Source organism: Eutrema salsugineum, unplaced genomic scaffold (assembly GCF_000478725.1).
Source record: "Eutrema salsugineum unplaced genomic scaffold, Eutsalg1_0 scaffold_5, whole genome shotgun sequence".
Taxonomy (NCBI): domain Eukaryota; kingdom Viridiplantae; phylum Streptophyta; class Magnoliopsida; order Brassicales; family Brassicaceae; genus Eutrema; species Eutrema salsugineum.
In genome coordinates, this window is record NW_006256612.1 from 12,549,993 (window position 1) to 12,562,800 (window position 12,808).

At 36.4% G+C, this 12,808-nt stretch overlaps 5 protein-coding genes across 5 annotated transcripts; 1 reads left to right on the top strand and 4 right to left on the bottom strand.

The window, feature by feature from the left end:
• Positions 1-370: 370 nt before the first annotated feature.
• LOC18993938 lies at positions 371-1,052 on the bottom strand. The gene has a single exon (XM_006417516.2). The coding sequence runs from the start codon at positions 1,032-1,034 to the stop codon at positions 504-506; it is 531 nt and encodes a 176-aa protein (XP_006417579.2). The 5' UTR covers positions 1,035-1,052; the 3' UTR covers positions 371-503.
• Positions 1,053-1,513: 461 nt separating this feature from the next.
• Positions 1,514-2,083, bottom strand: LOC18993939. Its single transcript, XM_006417517.1, has one exon. It carries the CDS (start codon positions 2,081-2,083, stop codon positions 1,514-1,516), a length of 570 nt encoding a protein of 189 aa, XP_006417580.1.
• A 1,818-nt stretch (positions 2,084-3,901) lies between these two features.
• Positions 3,902-5,724, bottom strand: LOC18993940 (galactinol synthase 3). Its single transcript, XM_006417518.2, has 4 exons — positions 5,365-5,724; positions 4,777-5,100; positions 4,374-4,525; positions 3,902-4,273 (listed from the first exon to the last, which is right to left on the bottom strand). The coding sequence occupies exons 1-4, from the start codon at positions 5,659-5,661 to the stop codon at positions 4,045-4,047; spliced, it is 1,002 nt and encodes a 333-aa protein (XP_006417581.1). The 5' UTR covers positions 5,662-5,724; the 3' UTR covers positions 3,902-4,044.
• Positions 5,725-7,314: 1,590 nt separating this feature from the next.
• Positions 7,315-10,289, bottom strand: LOC18993941 (chloroplast stem-loop binding protein of 41 kDa b, chloroplastic). Its single transcript, XM_006417519.2, has 10 exons — positions 9,997-10,289; positions 9,395-9,529; positions 9,217-9,303; positions 9,025-9,115; positions 8,866-8,920; positions 8,711-8,771; positions 8,323-8,544; positions 8,045-8,161; positions 7,797-7,886; positions 7,315-7,704 (listed from the first exon to the last, which is right to left on the bottom strand). Exons 1-10 carry the CDS (start codon positions 10,096-10,098, stop codon positions 7,525-7,527), a joined length of 1,140 nt encoding a protein of 379 aa, XP_006417582.1. The 5' UTR covers positions 10,099-10,289; the 3' UTR covers positions 7,315-7,524.
• Positions 10,290-10,458: 169 nt separating this feature from the next.
• Positions 10,459-12,366, top strand: LOC18993942 (Golgi apparatus membrane protein-like protein ECHIDNA). The gene is made up of 6 exons (XM_006417520.2): positions 10,459-10,633; positions 11,083-11,139; positions 11,241-11,444; positions 11,587-11,646; positions 11,874-12,000; positions 12,096-12,366. Exons 1-6 carry the CDS (start codon positions 10,619-10,621, stop codon positions 12,182-12,184), a joined length of 552 nt encoding a protein of 183 aa, XP_006417583.1. The 5' UTR covers positions 10,459-10,618; the 3' UTR covers positions 12,185-12,366.
• Positions 12,367-12,808: the final 442 nt, after the last annotated feature.

Sequence of the window (12,808 nt, forward strand, 5' to 3'; positions counted from 1 at the left end):
TAATTAGGTAAAAAGGAATATCGTACCAATAAGGAAAACTAGAAAATTAGTAATTATCTATATTCCTTATATCCTAATTGATGGAGGTGCTTTAATTGAAAACTCAACAAACATTATCTTTGGACTAATATGGATGGTTTTTATTTCTTTGGTTCCGCATAGGGGTCTGACCCATGAATCTCACATGATAGTTTTTTTGGTAGCATATTTAAGATAGTTGACCGGTTGATTTAGATTTTGAAGATATGATCCACAAAGAAAGGAAGGAATACAAACTTTTAAAGAAAATTGCAAAATAAGGTAAAACACTTTTGCCAAAAGCTGAATGTATAATTATCCCAAGCAATTAATTATCATTTCTCAAATTCGATTCAACCACAGCGTCACCAACATGAACTTATATTCCGATCGAAAATTGCAATAAAGAAGATTCATGAACGCATTATTAATTAGAATATATCTCTGAAAATATTTGCTTCGATTATGAAGTTTCAACAATCAGATTATGAAGAAGCCATATGACCAACGATCTTTTCCATGGCCATTAAGACCATCGTCTCTCTGTTTTTCTCAATCAACGGATTGATCTCATAACCGGACACACTAAAATCTGTCTTACAGATACCAATCCCGTTAGAAACGTTCTCTTCGAGATTGAGGATCTTGTCGTAGAGTCCTTGACTAAAGAAAGATAAAGCTTTCGTGAAGGCCGTGTCCACAATGGCGTAAGCTTCGGCGCACATTTGCAGATCGGCCCTCTCGTCTCCAGCATTTCTAAGGAGTGTGCTGATGAAGAAACACGTGTTGCCCGAGAATCTTTCGGCTTCTGTCACTGTCACGTTTAAGAGATCGTTCTTGCTTGGGGAAGAAGTCATCAAGTTCTTGACAAAGACCGCTCTGCAGAATTTGGTGTCGATTGTCTGTTTGCAGATTTCGTTGACTGTTTGTTGAGTTTTCTCATCGAGACGAGCTTCTGCGACGGAGCAAACGAGTGTTATCGCCGAAAATATCAATAGAATGCGATACATTTTCATGTTTTTTTGGTTGGTTTGTTTGTAAGTTGTGAGTCTGGTGATTCGAGAATGAGAGCAGTGCTATCTTTATCTTCGAATATTAGGCATATGAATGAATTAGTCAATAGTCAAAAGTTTTATATGGTATCTAAGTTCATAAAGCTTTAAATGATGGTTTATCCAAAAGTTAGGTTTGGTCTAAGATAAATGAATAAAATTAAAAGACATATTATCGAGAGAAACATATTAAGAATCCTGAGTAAAAACTAAAAAGTAAAAAGACACATATACTATCGTATAGAAATCATTATACGCACTGGTAATTAGATTTGAGATGAGAATTCATAAACATCTGTATGATTTATAATTTATAAATTATAGTTTATAATTTTTGGCACGATAATATATAATCATTATACGCTTCTTTTGTTATTTTTATTATTTTTTCATAATATTATTTGTTACAAATTGCTGATTAATAGTTTACTTAATGTAAGTAATCATTGGAAAACATCAAGATTGGTTACAACTGAACTAAGCAAAGAAGCATCTCCATTTATGACCATATATCCCGAAACAGCAGACATGGTGGTCAAGATTTTCATCACTCTGTTCTTCTCAATCAGCGGATTATTCTTGTTAGGAGGAATCGGAAAATCGGTCCTACATCTTCTCAAGATATTGGTTGTGGACAAAATATCTTTAATCATACGGTCGTATTCGTCCAGAAAAAATTCAGTTCGTACATTTAGGAAAATATTGGTTTCTTGATTGTAAACCGCTAGACAAGTGTCGAGATGATTCCACTCCTCAGGGCCAGGACGTTGACGCATGATGTTACCGATGAAAATATAAGTATCACTCGCATATTCAATAGAAATAAGGAATATGAGATAGGTGAGATCTTTGAGATTAGTCGTTGGTGTCTTCAAGTTCTTGCGGATGATTTTGTTGCAAAAATCGTAATCCTCGCTCTCAATGCAAATACTATTTATCAGTTCTTGCGTCGGTCCATCAACTTCAATTGCGTCAATGTGAGGGATAAGAATGTAGAGAGCAAGAATGGTCATGAGAAAAGCACGGCAAGGGAATTTCATATTTTTAAATCCGAAAATTTTGTGTGGATAGACTCTGAAATGAACATGTATAAATAGTTGTAAGCTTACCAGTTGATGTCTTGATTTGTTAGTTAATTAGTGTTCCAAAATAATTGAGTCAATTTTGTAGGAAAATGAAGAACTTACCAAATGGAACTATAAACTAAATCTATATATTACTAGTTTTAAGGATTAATAATTCATAAGTTTTGGATATATATTTATAATCCATTGTTTCATTACTAATATATTATTTACTAAATCTAACAGTTTTTTATATATATAAATATAAAATTTATCTTTATTTTCTATCATTTAAATAAAATGATTAAGGAAATTAGATGATGTGAAACTTGGATCCTATTTTAGTTTGAAACAATTAACCATAGTTTATCTTGGATAATAATTGAAAGATATGAATTTAGAGAAACATATATATGTTGATGATGATGGTGATTAATTGATGATGATGATGATGGTGATACTTTTCTAAAAACAATTGATAGAATTTTTGGAAAACTTTAATTGAAAGAAGTGATGTGGAAACATGTTATTGTATACCCATGACTTATCTTTTAGTATATACTAGGAGAATATCCACGCATACGCGTGGATTTTTTTATATATATTTTTTGCTTTTTAATTTAGTTTCAATAATTAGCTTTTTTTGGTATTTTCAACTTGATATTAGACATTTTATAGTAAAACTATAAATTCTAGACTCAACCCAAAATTTTGTAAGTTTTAGAAGAGGTTTTTACATTTTTTTTTGTGAAACCAAGTGTAATCGGATAGTGGATCTATATTAACGATCAAAGTTAGGAAACCAATTCTACCAGTGAGCACATCAAGATGACAACATGAATGAGGAAGAGATGAAAGAATATTGATGATATATTATGAAATGTGAAGAGCGAACAAATTGTTTAGAATTTTTTTTTGTGAAGAACGAACAATAAATGAAGAAGGGAAAATTTACATTCATATCACTTTTGAAATTCTATTATTAAATTCATTTTTAACTATATATTTTTTTAATTTTAAAAAACAAATTAAGAGCTGATGTGGCAAAAAAAAATATGCTTAGGTGTCACACTTGTGAGACTTCACTCACTCTTTATATAATAGATGATGAAATTGAAATTTGGCTTTAATCTGTTTTCAAGTTGTAGTGTCAAATGTATGTTTGAAATCCTTTTATTCTAGAGGTTTAGTGGCTTTTACTAAGACTGCGGTTTGGTTCGTACATTTTCTAATCTTTACATTTCATCCGATCAGGATCCAGCAAGGGTTTCTGATTACGAAGGAATCCTGGGGGTTGGTGTTTTTGAAACAAAACATTCTAGTGTAAATTTAGAGAAAAAATGATGCATGCATTATTAAGTTGAGAACTATATAGGATTCAAGTCTTTCCACATCGATTTCAGTTTATAGTTGATTTTGTTTGTTTGATAACGGGGTCATTTGAAACCTAGTTCAAGCCCTGAAGATTATAAAATTTTAGAATTTTTACCATTAAAAAGTCTAAGGATGGCCATTAAAAACCTAGTTTCACGATTGCGGGGTTGACAATTTTGAAATATATTAAATAACTAAAGTATCTGGATTATTCATAATTTTTGGGATTAATCTGGTTGCAATATGGGTTAATTTATCAATGCTGAAACTGTACACCAGATTATGTGTTTCGGAAAAAAAAAAAAAAGAACACCAGATTATACTATTTGTCTATTTGAAGAATGTATTGGAGAGAAGTCCTTAACAAACATATACAGTAAAAACAGGGGTTAAGGATTAAAACTCATCTAGATTCAGTATAAAATATAACAAAACATAATATATGATATAAGAAATTCCTAATTGAACATCATTAGTTTCAGATTTAAGCAACTAGATAGAATTAACAATAACCTAGCCAGCCATCAGATGGTGGTCTAGGCCGCGGATGGAGCTTTGGCACATTGAAGCACAACAGCTTCAGACAAATCAGTAAGGAACTGTGGAAGGGTGGTTTGATGTTTCCTGTGAACATCTTCTTCTTCTTGTCCGCAATGCACATTAATGTTCTTGTAATCAAGGGACTCGTCGTTGTAGATGTCCCACCACTTCTCTACAAGTATCTTGATGTCTTCTCTCTCCATGTTCTCTTCTTGGCCTGTGAACCTGATACAAAACAGAAGCAATATTATCAAATTTTTGAAGTCTTTTTTTTTCCTTTTTTTCTTAACGTTTTAAAAATGAACAGGTACATTAGATCTTATACCTCCAAGGCTTAGAACCAGCTGCGCAGTAATGAACCACCTTGGCTTCATCAAGCTCTATGTTCTCTGGATGTCTCCAGAGCATGGCCAAGACAATATTATATATTGGTGGAATCGGCTTGTATATATCTTTGAAGTACATGTTCAAGAAATCCTATAAACACACATAAATCAATTTAATCTTAGAATGGACAACATATACATGTAGCTTTGAGGATAAAGGCCGTGCCTACTTGGAATATGCATAATAGGCCATGAACACTCGTTAGATACGTTTATCAATTTGTAATAAAAATTTATCTAGCTCCATCTTGGGGCAATTATAGATTAAAGGTACAAAGACTTGAGTATTGAGGTAGTCTTATATACCTAGAATCATATAATATGTGTTGGATTTTGTTTTACCTGTTCAGCAAAAGGTGTGGGAGAGACAACTTTGAGAGTCTCCAATAGGTTGTAATATGTTGAGAGGCTTGGCTCGTAGACGAACATGCCGGCATTGAAGTACAACGATGGCTTAGGACCAAGCTCCGGCTCAGGCCACGTCACCTTTCCCGGGCACTGTTGGCAATAGCCAATCTTGTACTGAGGCGTATGGCTCCATGTCTTCTCGCAGAAACAGTCTTTAACGGCGTAGAAATTGCCGTCGGGAAGATCGAACAAGTGATCGATGTTGTCAAACACTTGTATGTCACCGTCTAAGTATATCATCTTGCTGTACTCTACCAACTGATTCAAGATATATATTTATATTATATAGTTTTCTTCGAGCATAAGAACTTAAGAAAATAAATAGAGATTTAGCCTAAAGACAAGTAACCCAAAAAAAATTGTTGTTGGTAGCCTTAGCTATATTTGTGAAAAGTAAGGTGACAATCGTTTTAAAAAACTGCAGGATTAGTATACATAATGAAAATATGTTCTTTCTAATTATTTTTTTCATTGTTACTCTAGTCTCTAGATCGTAGACACTATCGTAGATTTGTTATATACCTTCCAAATACGGAGCTTGGAGTAGTTGAGGACGTAGTAAGCCATGGCGAACTGAGTTTGGTTCTCCGGTGGATAAACCGGCTGGATCTCCTTTACGACACAGCCCTGCTCCAACAACTGTCTCTGGTGATCCACCGGTACGTCCGGTAACACAGCAACCACTAATGGGTACTTGCTCTTAGATTTCCTTAGCCCTTTTGCGAGACCCACCACTCCTTTCACGTAGTCTCCGTTCCCGGCGAGAAACGTTACGTATGCTCTCTTCTTCCCTCCGTAGCTGTTGATCTCAGGTGTCATCTTGTCCGAGAGAGAGAGAGAGAGAAGCTTTTTCTTTGTGATACCTTGAGGCTTAAGTTGATGAGTGATTGTTGAGTGAGAAACCAAAGGTTGGCTTTTATAAACTTTTACTTTATTGGGTTTAGGCCGTGATTATAGTTAGTTAATTATCCAGAGATCTAGTAGGATCCAATGGGAGAACTTAAAGGAGATATTTTTGATTTGACGACTGTAGGCTTAATCGCTATATCCAACGGCTGAGCTTTCGTATGAAAGATTGGGACCATTCGATTAAATTGTGACATGGCGAAACAGTAAGACACGTGTTGTGTTACTCATCTGAAGAGAGTCAAGAGACTTGTGACAAATTTGTGATGACCTAAAATGGTGATGTAGGGTCCACTTAGACAGAAAGTGAGCACCACCAGGCACCACAATAGAACTTATGGAAGTAAATATAGAAGGAAATCTTGTGATTGGTTGAAGCGTCTTTCCTAATTTAATACATACAAGGCTGTGACAGTGCCACGTGGCTAAAATGGAGCCCACCGAAGAAGCATTGATTGGTTGTAATTTTGTCCGACCTATGACCGACCTACTATTATGTTGTGTTTGTTTACTTTTAATTTTTTTTTTAATAGCTTCTGTTTTACAGAGACTAATCCAAAGTTTGGTGATCCATTTGTTTTTGTGAATATATTAAAACAGTTCGAAGAACAATGCTATCTAAAATTGATAATACAAAAGAACTATATAATAGTATGACCGGAAAACCATTAACACCTAGCTTCTTGTAGGAAAGAATAGAAGCACATGTAACATGAATACAGAATACTATTGAGCTTTATAAATCTTAAAAAAAGTTTTAATCTAAAAGTAAACATTTTGACGTACCGACATGCTCGAAGAAGACAAAGTAAGCCGTACCGACATATATACTATGGAGCTAGGACTAATTTAACTAATCGTTCCGTTGCTGACAAAACAAGAAAGACTAATCGTACCCTGGTAGAATATTCTTTGGAATCAAATTGCAAAATAATTCTGTGAGATTCTTCCACAAGATTAAGACTTGCAGTTGGCCAAGCCTCTACTTGCCATATACACCATGACCCCTTACTATTGTATCTAGAGTTTTCCGGTCATTGTTATCACATAGAGTTTTATAGTGACTGTTTTCTCGCGTTGTAACAATTTAATGGCTGTATTAGTAATAGCAGTTGCACTGCGGTAACAAAAAAAAAAATTTGCAAATAATTTGATAATGCATGCGTCTTATATTAAGTTTGCATTACTGCGTCTTCTTGATTGATTCGGTGAGAAAACTTAAAGTCCGTAAACAATATGGGTGACTTTTAAAGTTCTCTGGAAAACTTAATTAATAATATTGACGAGTGGGTACTCTTAGATGAAATATCATATTCTCATCCACATATATATGGAGATTGGAGAACATATATTGAGAGTCGACCTATGTGTTGCATGTCATGTGACTGAGTTTGTAACGTACGTCCATAATGTGTCTTTATCACTCACTATTTAAATATCTAGCCTAGTTTCGGACCATTAGGGGATACCGAATTGATGAAACCATAAATACCGAATTGATGAAACCATAAATAAAATTTGGTTTGGTTCAGATCTTGTTCGGTTATTTTAGTTCGGTTTCTTTCGAGAGTAAAAAGTATTGTATGTAAACACACAGTCTCTCTCCTTTCTTAGGCTCCTAAGTAACATTCAAGAGCCAGGCCGTCTCTTTTTAGAAAAGTTGAAAGAAATCCGAACCAAAATACACTTGACACGACAATAAACTTGAGAATCTTCTTCAGTGAGAGAGAACACACAATCATACAAGCCAAGAATGTTTCTATATATGAGCAGTTCTTAGGATTGAAGAACAAGTTTCTTGCTTAGGATCATGTCGTCAGTGGTGAAATCTGCCTCTTTCCGGAAAGTTCCGCGACCGAAATCAAGGTTGTACGAGTCAGTGAGACCCTCCACTAAGTCGAACTCTGGTTTCCATCCCAGGACATGCTTTGCTTTCTCCACCGATGCAAAGAAATGCTGCAAGAGCATACATAAATAAAACCACAACTTTTAAGAAAATGGATTCTTTGACGTTGCAGCCTGAATCATTCGGATGTTGGAGTTTATACCTGGTCACGGAAAGGGAATGCCTTCTTCTTCCCAAAGTCGAACTCTTTAGGGTTGTAGTGAACAATTTCTGGCTCTGGAAACCCACCAGCCTGAAAGAGTTGAAAACATCACAAGTTTACATCACTCACAACCCGTACTCAAGCAATGATCCAAAAAAGGTTCAGCGTATGAATATCTATCTCAAACAGACCACATCGAAATGTACTTGAAACGTTTTGGATCGATAAGACAATAGACAAGAATGTACCTTTGCACAAGCTCTTGCTAACCCATCAAAGGTGACGTATTTCTCTCCTGAGATGTTGAATATCTCCCTGCTGGCTTTCTCGTTACCAAGCACGGCGAGAAAGGCTGTTGCCAAGTCCTGAAATTACAGAATCATATGATGCTAAAGATCATTACTCTTGAAGGGGGATCAGAGAGGAATGAAAGATGTTAAGCTTAAGTTAGTAGTCCCCTAAAACATAATGTGTTCTCTGAACAAGAAAGCGAGCTCAAGAATATCAGAGAAAGTAGGTGTGTGACCTTAACGTGACCGAGTTGTGAGATCTGGATCCCTGAGTTTGGAACTGGGATTGGGCGACCGGCTTTTAGACGGTGAAAGAACCATTCTTCGACGGGGTTGTAGTTCAATGGACCGTAGATGTAGACAGGGCGTATAGAAGTCCAGTTTACACCTTTTGATTGCAGTAAGCTCTCAGTCTCCAGCTTCCCCTTGTGCCTGCTCTTCGGGTCAACTGCATCGACCTGCATCAGTTATGTCCCAAATAAAAAGTGATTACAATGGGCTCGAGTACTACACTTCTGAGTGACATCAAATGACCAATCACATAATCATATTATTTATATGGAAAATCCACAGAGCTTACAAGCCTTGATATTCCAGGCTTAAGAATAAGATATATTAACGTACCTCACAGTGTGGCAAGATATCAGATTTCAGATAAACTCCAGCTGAAGAACAGTAGATGTACCTATAACATTAACCACATATCACAATTTCGAAGGCTGTTTCGTGAGAGCTGTCAATCAAACAGAAAAGCTATGTAGATGTCGTGTATAACTTACTGCTCTAGTTTAGGAAGTGCATCTATTATGGGTTCAACTTCTTCAGCCTCCCTTCCTGAGAAAAAAACAGAGCATAAAACATACCAAATCTTGGTTGTCAGGAGGCAAAAGACAGCATATTTTCATATTTACAATAACAACAGAGAGACTTCTTGTTACCGTTGATATCATAAACAACATCGAAACCTTCTGCTGAAAGACTTGATTTCACAAAATCATAGTCCTTTCTGTCTCCTTTCAAGTGAAGAATCTAGCAACGACCAAGAAAAACCATTCACTATTATCAGAATCCAAAACCATGTAGTATATTTGAGTGCGCATACTAGTCGTTTTACAAGAGATGCGTAATACCTTGGAAGAAAAATCAGCAAAGTCTTGGTCAGATTCACCAGGCAATTGTTTGGCAATAGGAGATTTACCCCTCGTGAACAATGTAACCTGCAAAAGCAACCATTAGCCAATGAGTGAGGAAAACTAAAATTTTAGCTAAAAAGACAATTTGATCGGTAATGGGAGAGATAAGGAGAACCTGATGTCCTTCTTTGACAAGGAGCCTGGACAAGAACACACCGATGAATCGAGTGCCACCCATTATCAGAATCTTCTTTTCACTCGATGCTGAAACATAGAGTGCTCCTTTTGGCTGATAAACCTTCCTCTTGTACTGAAATTTCAACAGAAAATCCAAATCCGTAAGAAAATCCAAGTCTACTGATAAATCTGAAGCTAGAGCTTCACCGCAACAAATCATTCTAGAAACAAATGGAAATCCTGAGGAAGTATTCATATAACTTAAACCAGCACCACACCCAAAACATTCACAATTATGTAAAAAGAAGACTATACTCTTACTCAATTACAAAATGAGAGCTGTAACCAAAACCACACCAAGACTTTTAGACACACATTTCTTAATCTAGACAAATTGATCCATTGCTCAATAAGTCAAGGAGCATAAACCCCATAAAAAGGATAAATTTTGAAATGTGATGAACAGATTATGTGAAATGAATATTAAATATATGGAATTTAGAAACAGATTTTGATCCATCAGATACGCAGAAGAAAAAAAGAAAAAACGCATCCGAAAATTGATCACAACTATCGTCACAACAAAGAAAGAAAAATGACCTGGACTTGTAAATGGAGCTTAGCGCCATTAAAGTCAGAGAGAGAAGAAGTAAGGAGAGAGAATGAAGGCTGGCTCTGTTGCAGCATCATCATCTTTGCCATGGTTGGTTCACTCTCTGAGCAACTGAAGAAAAAAGTCTTATTTGAAGTCTGTGAATGGTTCGTGAGGCCCCATCATCTTGTTGCTTCCGATCATTAATTCTAATTTTTTGGATAAGACAATTATCTCAGCCTCTCGCCATTTCATGGTCACATATTTACAAGCCATTGTCGTCCTCTTCTTTCATAACGCACTCCTCTTTTGCCTTGTTGTGGATAGTGGATGATTCTGACCGCAACGTAAGTTTTTGTGGTGAAATCGTAATTATTGTTTTTTGTTGGGCCAAATGGGCCATAGTAGAACCACACTTGGGTCTCTGGGCTAATTTAGAATTAAAAAGATTTACAAAAAAAGGAGAAGAAATCACGTAGCAAACACGCGCAAGAGTTTGAAGATCTGGTACAGAAAAATTTCTCGGAAAATTCTGTCTCTCTTAGGGAAGATCGGTATTTTCCATATCAGAAAGGTTTTTTGTTTCTTCTGATCGGCTCCGGATTGATCCCTTTTGAAATACTTCGAAAGATGGATCCTAACCAGGTGAAATTAGCTGTCTCGCTGCTTTCAATACGCCTCATTTTCCTTTTGATTCCTGTTAATTTCTGAGTTCGATTACATATCTGATTCTTGATTAGCCTCGATTAGTGGTTCGATCTGGAAGTTATTGTATTAGATCTGTGTTCTTCGTTTTGGTCGCTGAGAAATTCCGGAGAAGGTAATGTATACATTAGAAGTTGGAAGGTTTGAGCTACATACGCATGCGCTAGGTTAGAAACGTTTTGATCCTGAATAGTTTGTCTTCTTGCCACAATGCATTGCGAGAAAAGTCGTTTCTGTAATTTTGTTATATTATTAGCTACTTTTCTGGTAACTATAGTGGAAATTGGTGCATGAACTCCTAAATCGTTATCTATCACACTTGGGAACTTCTACAGCTGTGAATTTTCTCATAACTTAGGCTTACGGAAAATTTTATTCTTTGGATGCAGCCACCAGTTGAAAACTATGCAAACCCAAAGACATGTCTCTTCCATGTTCTCTTCAAGGTATCAGTAGAGTATAAATGTTTGGCCGTTTGTAAGTGTGTCGAAGAAATGGTTAGGTACTGGACGATGGTAACAAGTTTGTTCCTGTTTTCTTTGGCCAGGGTGCTGCGTTGGCGTTTTACATTCTCTCCGCTCTCTTCTTCAACAGCTTTGTCATAATCTTTGTAGTGACTGTTCTTCTTGCTGCCCTTGACTTCTGGGTCGTTAAGAATGTGAGTGGGCGTATACTGGTTGGTTTGAGGTGGTGGAACGAGATCAATGACTTGGGAGAAAGTGTGTGGAAATTTGAGTCTCTTGACCAGGAGGTTAGGCTCTTAGATTTTGTTTTGCTTCATTTTTATACTTGATTCAATAGGTTATAATGTTCATTTGTCTAGAAATGCTGCGTCGTTTTTACATTTCTGACTTTTTGAATACTCATATATATCGTTCGTTTTTCTATATCAGTCCTTGGCTCGGATGAACAAGAAAGACTCATGGCTTTTCTGGTGGACGCTTTACCTTGCAGTGAGTAGTTCCTATCTAAGACTACATTAATAACGTATGCTTATCACTTAAAAACTGTTTACCTAAAACTTAATTGTATGATTAGGAGTAAGAACTAGCCATGAGATAGTAGCAATGGGTTTGGTGTCTATAGTAAACATCACAAACTTGGGAATTTGTTGTGCTGCCTGTCTTTTTTCCGATTGTATACGCAGCTGAATCGCGTTTTATCTTTTCCCGTTCTTCAGGCAGCTGCGTGGCTTATCCTTGGGATATTTTCTCTGATAAGGTTTCAGGCCGACTATCTGCTTGTTGTCGGCGTTTGCTTGTCCCTCAACGTGGCTAATATTATCGGCTTCACAAAGTGCAAGAAAGGTAATATTAATTTTTCCACCATTGCCCTGATTTTGTTAAGAATCAAATCAGCCATAGATCATACTCTAATCGGTGTTCACGATTTGGGTGGGCAGATGCAAAGAAACAATTTCAGCAGTTTGCCTCACAGACAATCGCATCACGGTTTCAATCCACGGTACAATCTGCCTTCACCCTTGTCTGAAAAGAAGAAAGGGTTTAGGGAGAGCTAAGAAGACAGTGTACAAAGAAGATTGCCCAAACGACACCATGTTTTTTTTGACTGATTGTTTTCCAATATTTTGTAAACTTTAAGAGGTTCACTATATCCGCCTTTACATGTATTCTACATTTTCGACTTACTCTATTAAGATTTTGCATCTCGTATGGTCTTATGCGTATGTTTAGCCCAAAATAAATTTCAGAAATTTGTACGTCTCTCTCCCCTTTCCTTGTCTGTCTCTTGGCCTCGTCTGATTTTAGATATCATAGTGATTGGTAAGCTCAGTGAAGAGTAGTGGGTTGTTGTACGAGTCCGAAGCCGTCGAACTAGCATTACAGTTAACAACTTGATTGTGCAGCCGACCTATAGTGGAGCAGCTCTTGAAAACATCACCATGATCAAAGACCTTGAGCTCACCAAGGAACTGTGAGTCGCAGAAGAGGCCCCTGATCTCGATGTATTGGTGTGCGACCTTCATCTTCAAGAAGACTCTCTCTGAGTCTGAAGTAGTCTTCTGATAAAGCAGACAAGCAGTTTAGCTACAGATGTCGATTCAATTCATGTAGATGATAGATAGTCTTTGTGATTTTAATCAGTCCCAAATAT

What these genes read in the sequence shown, in the direction of transcription:
- LOC18993938 (XM_006417516.2), bottom strand. Translation starts at nt 1,034, where the DNA reads ATGAAAATGTATCGCATTCTATTGATATTTTCGGCGATAACACTCGTT.
- LOC18993939 (XM_006417517.1), bottom strand. Translation starts at nt 2,083, where the DNA reads ATGACCATTCTTGCTCTCTACATTCTTATCCCTCACATTGACGCAATT.
- LOC18993940 (XM_006417518.2), bottom strand. Translation starts at nt 5,661, where the DNA reads ATGACACCTGAGATCAACAGCTACGGAGGGAAGAAGAGAGCATACGTA. An exon ending in CCAAGCTCCGTATTTGGAAG is followed by an intron (nt 5,101 to 5,364) that starts GTATATAACAAA and finishes ATCTTGAATCAG; the next exon opens with TTGGTAGAGTACAGCAAGAT. An exon ending in GCTGGTTCTAAGCCTTGGAG is followed by an intron (nt 4,274 to 4,373) that starts GTATAAGATCTA and finishes GTTTTGTATCAG; the next exon opens with GTTCACAGGCCAAGAAGAGA.
- LOC18993941 (XM_006417519.2), bottom strand. Translation starts at nt 10,098, where the DNA reads ATGGCAAAGATGATGATGCTGCAACAGAGCCAGCCTTCATTCTCTCTC. An exon ending in TGTTGTTTATGATATCAACG is followed by an intron (nt 8,921 to 9,024) that starts GTAACAAGAAGT and finishes TTTTTTTCTCAG; the next exon opens with GAAGGGAGGCTGAAGAAGTT. An exon ending in CACAACTCGGTCACGTTAAG is followed by an intron (nt 8,162 to 8,322) that starts GTCACACACCTA and finishes CTGTAATTTCAG; the next exon opens with GACTTGGCAACAGCCTTTCT.
- LOC18993942 (XM_006417520.2), top strand. An exon ending in TCTTCCATGTTCTCTTCAAG is followed by an intron (nt 11,140 to 11,240) that starts GTATCAGTAGAG and finishes TTCTTTGGCCAG; the next exon opens with GGTGCTGCGTTGGCGTTTTA. An exon ending in TTGAGTCTCTTGACCAGGAG is followed by an intron (nt 11,445 to 11,586) that starts GTTAGGCTCTTA and finishes TTTCTATATCAG; the next exon opens with TCCTTGGCTCGGATGAACAA.